Here is an 8,240-nt window from a genome sequence, read left to right as displayed (position 1 = left end):
CCTTTATGATTGCAGCTGTTCCTAGCTCGCTGCTCTGAGATGTTTTCATTTGTCTGTTGCTATTTGGGCTAAACCAAGCCAAGTGGTTCCTGTGTCGATGCAATAGGGGAGCTGGCGTGGAGCCTGAAGGACTTGCTAGCATGAAAATTTAAGACTGGGAGGGGGGGGCATTGATGGAAGTTTTGAATTTCCAGAATGAAGAGAGGAAGGAATAGGGAATAAAGGAGCTGAGGGGGAGGTGGTGAGGATGTCAGCATGGCAGGAAGCAGGGGCTGGGATAAGGCTGTTTATTGGAACCAAAAGCTGTTCCTAACAGAGGGGTGGGTGCTCAGGGTGCAGCAGTGTGCCAGCTCACACTCTGCTGGGCAGGGTGCATCACTTTCTCCTCCTAAAGGAACACAGACCTGGATGCTAGATCCCATCCCAGCAGGTGCCCTTGTTAGAGTCGGTGTGGTTTGATACGCGTCCTGCGTGTTGGCAGTGTGTGTTGGTCCATCGTTGTGGTTTCATGTGCTAAAACTGTGATACAACATTAAGTACAATTGCATTTTTAATAAAACACACCGTGTGTATGATCCCATTTTGATGTGTGACGTCCTCCTTTGTACAGAAATTTTGTGTGTCTGTCTAACTGTATGATCCCATTTTGATGTGTGATGTCCTCCTTTGTATAGAAATTAAGTTTGTGTGTGTGTCTAACTTGAGTATTGCAGTATTTTCCACAGTATTTCATTTGGTTGTGCTTAATAAAACATGATTGTTGTGCCCTTCTTTTTGGAGGTGAAGCTGACACTTCTTCCCGTATTCCTTAGGCCTGCGAGCAGTCCCTTGGGCTCCTGTCTTGCAGGCACTACTATACAGATCAATGCTGCTGTGTAATACTAGAACCCTCTGTCCTCCAAAATGCAGTTCCTGTCGAGAAAACCCAGTTTTCTGTTGCCAGGAACTGTCACACTTCTAAACAGATTTTTTTTTTTTTCTGAAATAGTACTTGGGTGGTGTGTGAGAGCTGATTCATGCGCTCATGATCATTTGTATTCCAGAACTCCCATCAAATCTGTTTCAAATAAAATCTTCCCTGTGGCTCAGCATTACAGCAAGGTGGTGATTCACCGTTTTTGGGGGCTGGCTGGAGGTTAGGTGCCAGCTGGTGTTTTCCAAAGGGAGTGTTGGTGCCCACTTCACGCTGACTTTCTGCATGTTGTTGGAGCCTGTTAGTCACTCGGCAACTCTGCTGAGCTGAACTCGTTAGGTTTTGGGTTTGATGGCTCCAAACGTGTGAGAGTAAATCTGCGTGTGTGAAGCTGCGCGGCTTTGTAAGAAACGTTATGTGAAGGCTCTAGCTGTTAGCTTGTTTCAGAGCAAGGTGTCTGGTACACCAGCATTTCACGTGGGCTGTGGTGGTGCTTTGTGGGTGTTTGAGTTCAGAATAGTTTTTGGTGCTGTGATGCAGAGATCCTCATTCGATGCCTGCTGCGCAGACACAGTTCTTACACAGCAACTTCTGCCCCATAAGCACTATTTTGTATTGCACCTCCTCTGCCTTGATTACACTGGCACGCTCCTCTCTGGCTGACCGTGTTGGACATAAGCTGACACGGTGCACCCGTAAATGTGTCACTCTGTGCGTGGGCTTGGGGAGCTGAAGTGTAAGAATGAGCCACAACTAACCTTTCATGTGAGGTGGGACCCAGGAGGTTTGAGAGGTAAGGTGAGGTTGAAGCAAAATAAGGGGATATAGATTAAAAATGGAGCTTACTGAGGATGTAACTCTTAAGTATTAAAATAGGATCAGGAGTTGACAAAGCAGGGGGCTTTGTTCAAGGCCGGGGTAGAACCCGGTCACTGACTGAGGCTGCAGCTACGAAGGGATGTGTTCTTGCAGGGAGCGTGTGCGCTACTCGGAGGGTTCAGCTGGAACCTAAATACCGTGTCCTCTACCTGTGAGTTCTAGCGGTAACAAAATCACTGTTTAAATGTTTTATCTGCCAAACCTCATGTCCACAAGGCTTTTGTTTTGTTTGTGGGGATGTGTGTTTTCCAGCAGGCAAAATCATCCCTTTTCATGATCTGGGAACGCTGACCGCTTGAAACAGCGGGAAAGGTAAGCTGGAGTTTGCAGAGTAAGTCATTTGCTGCCGTGTAAGATACCGTTGTATCAGTAACTTTTGTTCTGGACTAGACTGCAGTGATTTAACGTAACCTATTCTCTTTCATAACCTAATGAATTTCACTTTAAATAGGACTAGTTCGGTCATTTTAAAGTACTGCAAATTGCAGTTTTGGAAGCTGGTTTTAACTGCTTTAATGTTTCACACCTACGCGACATACTCCACTCCGTGCGTAAGTTTCATTCCCATATTAATATCCTTCAGAGAGACATTGAGTTTAAATACCAGTCACAAAATAAACCTTCATGCTTATGCAGTGTGCGGTCTAATCAACTACGTAATCAAAACAGCCTGAACCAGTGTATTCCCTTTTCACCTCTGCTGGTCTCAGTCAAACTGGTCCCTGAACAGCCCGGTTTACCCCGTGCCTCGCTGGGTAGCTCGGTGGCACCCGCACGCGTGGAGGCTGCGGAGGTTATTTCACCCTTCTGCTTCTGTGGCTGTAGAGAGCGTTTGTCTCAATAGCATCCCTTGTTCCCACCCAGCTCAGTCAGCCCCCCCGGGGACAAGGCACTCACCACTGACCTGTGTTGCTTGATGGTTTTTCCCTGGTTTCAGCACTGGGCTGGGAAAGGGAGGGAGAGGGGGAAGATCCAGGAGCAGGGTTTGGTTGAATTTAGAGGGAGCATTGGGCTGGTCAGGACTGGTGGGGGAGCTGTGTTCTGCTCCGAGGGACTCGGTGTCCTTTGGGGTTGAGTTTCCTCTCTCGTTTCTCAGTATGGTTTTCTTACTGACCACAAGCCTAGAAAATCATGAAGAATTGGATTTAAAAGTTTGACTAGTTTTGACAGATGTCACTAGAGTCAGTAGCATCGTTTGGGCAATGTGGTGGGCTCGTTTTCAGGCCTGCTGGGACCCGCATCTCCAGCTGAAAGGTACCACGGAGGGGCTCAGCATTTTTCAAACGGGGCTTTGGGGTAGACCTCTCCCCTCGTTCAGCACTCTCCGGGGAACATTCCCAGCACTATTAGTGAGGATTCTCTGAGCCGTTAGATTGTTTTGTACGGTTTGATCTTGCAGGTTGGGGTTTGCTTCCGAGAACCTGCTGTAGAAAGATGAATAATTGAACTGCAGTCAGGAAGCACCATATTTTAACACTCGTTTGCTTCAGAGCCGTCTCTGGCTTCTTTTTATGGTGTCGAAGTCAGCAGTGGCCGGACCGAATGATGGATCTTGGCATTCACTGCCAGTTTATGTGTTCAGAGATGCATTCGGAGGTGCTGAATGTGAGGTTCAAGCCAGCTCTGCTCGTATAATGACCAAATCTGGCTACTTATGCACAGTAGGAACAAAATCTGACTGTGTGGGGATCTCTGGGAGTCAGTAAAACCTACTGTAGTGTATTAGCTTCAGATGTTTGTCTGTCTGGAGGAAGTCTGCTTGCTTTCTTCGCTACTGGTGGAACCCACTTAGGATGTTCTTAGGTTTTCTTTTCTCATCGTGGGTTAGTCATGAAAGCAATTGCCAAGCAAGGCTTCGTAGCAAAACCCCAACTGGTGTATTGAATTAGCCCGTTAAAAAAAAGCTACTCAGAATGTCAGTCTGGAATGGATGGGTTTGGTTTTCTGCGATGCATCAGAAAGGTCAGTCGGGGCCTTCCTGACACTTCTCATACACACCTAGGGCTTTAGGGTTTTCTGAAAAGACCCCCATCCTTTAGAAACCATCTCCAGCTTGGGTGAAGTCAAAGACTTTTTGCCTGCTGTAGCATTAAGTAAAATTCAATAAACTGCAGGGAGTGCAGCACAGCCCTCCAGCATTTCCCCGGTGCTTTATGCTCACACATGGGGTCTGTGAACTTCCAGCTCAACTGCAGAAGCAAACGGAAACTTGTAAAAACCAGTCTGAACAGGCCATGCAGCAGCGGCTGGCGAACAAAAGCAGATGTTTTTCATTAATGGATGCTAGATTCAGTGTTCATTGGGTAAAAGAAACGAGCTATTCCATAGATGAAGACAAGGGAGTAAACAGCTTGCTCTGTTCCTGTGCCAGCTGTCAGGGTATGTGCTGGCCCAGGTGGATGCTGAACAGCAACTTTGATCCGAGACAAAGTGCGCTCAGTAATGCTGTATTGTGCGTAGGTTGCAGGTCTGAAGACATTCTAGAGGGAGGAACCAATCTCTGCATCTCCAAGCTTAAAAGGAAGATCTTAATGACTCCTGAACCTGACTAGATGCCTTGTAGGAAATCAAAAGGTAAGCTGTGTTTATTTTCCTGTCATTACCTTGAAATTAAGTCCAGAGTAAGGAAAGACTTACCAACTCATCCAAACTAATGAATAATGTATTTTTCATATTGCTGTCTTCATGAAAAATACCTGTGGCGTTAGTCCTACAGCGTTTGTGCAGATGAACTTGACAAACTCACTCTGACAATTAGAGGCACGTCTGCATGCTGTCTTTTAATTATGGTATAAATAACTTCCCAAACTGTAAACTAATCACAGGTAATACATTTCTGTACAAGCTCTTAAATACACGAGTATCACACGTGTTAGCGGACGGGGGCGTGACTGGCTTGCTCCCACCAGCAAGGCTCCGGCTGATTTCCACACCCCGCAGAGCTCCTTGCAAAGCTGACGTGAGCAGTTTGTATTTCAGGATTGCATCCTGAAAATAGCCCACATCAACATACGGTCTTTTGATTTCTACAGAGCTGACCTTTCCTTGGAAATACATAATTGTAACGCTTAAACTCTTACGATGAAGGTAACATCTTAAGACTGTTGTTAATGTACCAAGAGATACTAGCAGCTTGCTCTCCTCCGTGTTGTGCATAGCTAATACGAGTACTAAGCCCAGACTGCTGCTGGGAGGGAGGAAGGAAGGATATACCCAGATATGAAATGCAGCTGCGCTGCAGGCTCTGTTTAAGGGGAAGCAGCTTCCTGGACACTTAGGAATGTTTGTCGTTTCCTTTGGAGCTGTGTGTATGTGCCCTCCTGAAGAGGGATGGCATCGGGAGTTCCTCTGATGATAGTTTTGCTGAGGAGGAAAAAAATTGCAAACAAATTAACAAACACAGTATCAGAGGTGAATTCAGGCTTTTTGCCCCATGCATTTTATAACTTTTTAACCCTGATTTAGAGGACTTGACTTCCTCTTTGATGTCTGAGAAAAGGGTGTTCTTTTAAGGTAACCTGCTGCTGGAAAAAACAAAATGCTTCGACGTACGGGCTATTCTTTAAAAACCTAAGCAATCCGGTGTTCTGGTCTGATGATTAAAATACTTATGAAGTTACAGACTGCCTGAAACCTGGAAAGCCCAACAGAAAGATTGCTGTGTGGTTTTGTTTTCTTGCAATAAATTTAGAAAGGCTTTTATTCTGAAGCCCTTCTGTCTGATGACTACTTTCTCCCTTCACGTGACACCCTCAGCAATATGCCAAGTCCTGGCTGCTCTTCACCGCTGACTGTATGCCAGCCAAGAACCCCGAGGTCTACAGAAACCAGCTCAGTCCATTGACAGGTCTTCCTTTGGTTTGAAGAAGCCCCCAAATGTGATACAAGCAGCAGCTCTGTGTGGCTTTACCCTCACAAAAGGCAAAGGATCTCTCCGGATGCGAACCTTCTGAAGATGTGGATTAGATGATGAGAGAGAGATCAAATACTGTTGGATGACTCTGAGTGCCAGTCAGCATAGTGTAGAGAGCCTGAGCTTATGGAAGTGCCAAAAACTGGTCCCCTGAGTCCTGAGTATGTCAATGGAGCAGATATTTGTAGCAACTCCTCAGTTCAAATGATGAAAAATGAAGACTCAGAGGTATCAAGTCAAAGTTCAGAGGTATCAAGTCAAAGTTGTTCTTTCTTTAAAGGCCCTTTGGAAGTCCGCTCTTTCCCAGTTATCTCCTTACCTGTCCTTCGCTCAGCCAGCCATGCCAGCCTCAGCTTCCACTCCGTTTTCTTGTAATCCACTCTATCTGCAACATATAGGACCCCATTTCAATAGCTGTCCTTCTCTTCTTATGAGGCCTGCAGAAAGCCAACCAGGCAGCAGTGATTTGATTTGAAGCATGCACTAAGGTGACTTGATTTCCTTTGCTGTAGTTGCTGTGTGGTTTGGTCATTGCTCAGTGAGTCCGAGTCAAGGTAAGAACTTGGCAATGATCCCTGTGCCCCTTGGCATCATCTCTTCCCCTCTGTCTTCTTTCTTTTCTCGCATTTCTAACAATGCTGAAGACTCTCCAAGGGCTGCACTTCGTGATGTGCTTTTACACTTTGGCCCACTAAGCACTATTATAATTCTAATAAATAATAATAAATTAAAGATACTGTTGTGATTATTTGGACTCATTAATGGAGAAGAACCTATGTGGTATGTGTGTGCAAATGTGGAATTTTGGCAAATTCCTGCAATAGTTTGTCATAATGTTGTAAATAAGATGTGCTAAGATACTCTACTTGTAAAGTTGGTTCGTGTGGTCGCAAGAGTTCCAAGTTCCCTTTCTCAGCTGGTTCGCTGCGTGTTTCTGCTGCAGTCTGCCTGCGTTATCTGGGGGGTGATGCCTGTGTTATTTCACCTTTCTTTTTCCATTGGAAAGGCTTCTTCACTTGCTGCTTCTGAGTACAGGAAAGACGTGGGCTGTGGAGCAGGTTCCACATTAGCCAGATCTCGGCAACTTTCAGGCTGTGGACTACCATGAGATCTTTGTAGAAACAAGGGTCAAATGTCTGTAGGTGTGGGGCAGCAGAAGGCTTGACAATGCCAAAGGTCTTGAATCCTTCATGCAAAATGGGTTTGAGGTTGATTCTCTGTAAGCACATGCCCAAAAAGACGTCGTCGATGGGGAAGAGTTCCACCTCTCTGCAAGCACTGGAGAGCTTCCTCATGGTGCAGCTGGACAGCAGAAACCCTCCTCCTCCTGCGTAGGCTGGATAGATGCTTAGCCCATACATGGTCTCTGGGATATAGTATTTGCTCTTCCGGACGCGGATAGGGCGGGCGTTGTAGATGATGTCCCCAACAAAGAGGTCTTCGGTGGGGTCATGTCTCTCAAGAAAGTCAACGATGTTCTCAACGTTGACAAAAACATCGGCGTCACCTTTAAAAATAAACTTCACGTTGTGGCAGAACTCGGCAGCCCAGTTCAGGAAGTGGATCTCCTTCAGGGTCAGATTGAAGAAAGTGTCCATGAAGTCCCAGAGTAAGATGTCCCGGTATGTCTGACTCTCCTGGTGGACCAGAGTCTCCCATGTCACCAGCGCTGTCCTATTCTTTGGTGTTCCCAGGAGGAACACTCGCTGGATCTGCTGCCCGTTCACCAAACCCTCCGTGCCCCAAGTTTTCCGGACAATCTCACGTCTGTCGAAGTCTTCAACTACCGATTTGACAGCGATGAGCAGAAAGGGACCGCCAGGTGTTTTCCTACATTTCCTGGGCTGGTTAATGAGGAGATCAAAGTTCCTGTTATCCTTGTTTAGGAGGTAGCGCTTGAAGTTGAAGGCAGAACCAGTCGACGGGGCTGGAGTTGTAGCTTGGACCCTGTTGTTGGCCACTTCTGTTCGTCTAATGACAGGATCTACTTGGGGTCTGGGTACCGTTGCCTCTGCTGGCATCAGCCTCCAAGGTGCTCTGGGGTCGGAGAGTATTTTTGGAGTAACTGTAGGCTTTTTCTGCGTTGGCTCCTTGTTTCCTGCCGGGACTAAGTGTTCCAGCTGGGAGTAGAGTAAAGAGCAAAGCGCTACCAGCAGGAAGAGGGTGCAGATCGCATCCCCTTTGAGATGAACTCTCATGGTCTCTGCAGTGTCTCTGGGACTGTTAAAAGCTGTGTTTGAGCTGCCCGGCACTACTCTCCATCTGTAAATAAACAAACGGTGCGTCAGCGTTCGGCAGCTTTGAAGCACACGGGCAAGACTAACTGAAACACCGTGTACAAAACCAGCAGCAAAGTGCATTTTACTCATACAAACACTGAGACACGTTAAGGAGGTTGCCGAAAGGCACACGGATTGCAAACCTAACGCTGGTCCTAGCGCTTTGGCCCTGTGACTTGGCCAGTTGAGTCACCAAGCCATCATCATCCTGAAAACCGCTCCCCAAGCAGAAGGTGAAATCAGCCCTTCCTCCTGC

General features: G+C 46.7%; 1 protein-coding gene across 1 annotated transcript; it reads right to left on the bottom strand.

The window, feature by feature from the left end:
• Positions 1-6,658: 6,658 nt before the first annotated feature.
• B3GNT9 (UDP-GlcNAc:betaGal beta-1,3-N-acetylglucosaminyltransferase 9) lies at positions 6,659-7,951 on the bottom strand. Its single transcript, XM_010156380.1, has one exon. The coding sequence runs from the start codon at positions 7,901-7,903 to the stop codon at positions 6,659-6,661; it is 1,245 nt and encodes a 414-aa protein (XP_010154682.1). The 5' UTR covers positions 7,904-7,951.
• Between the last annotated feature and the right edge of the window lie 289 nt (positions 7,952-8,240).

Source organism: Eurypyga helias, unplaced genomic scaffold, assembly GCF_000690775.1.
Source record: "Eurypyga helias isolate BGI_N326 unplaced genomic scaffold, ASM69077v1 scaffold35887, whole genome shotgun sequence".
Lineage (NCBI taxonomy): Eukaryota > Metazoa > Chordata > Aves > Eurypygiformes > Eurypygidae > Eurypyga > Eurypyga helias.
The sequence above is the reverse complement of the archived record's forward strand: the minus strand, read 5'-3'. Positions and strand labels throughout refer to the sequence as shown.

Coding starts and splice junctions, on each gene's coding strand:
- B3GNT9 (XM_010156380.1), bottom strand. CDS start 7,903: ATGAGAGTTCATCTCAAAGGGGATGCGATCTGCACCCTCTTCCTGCTG.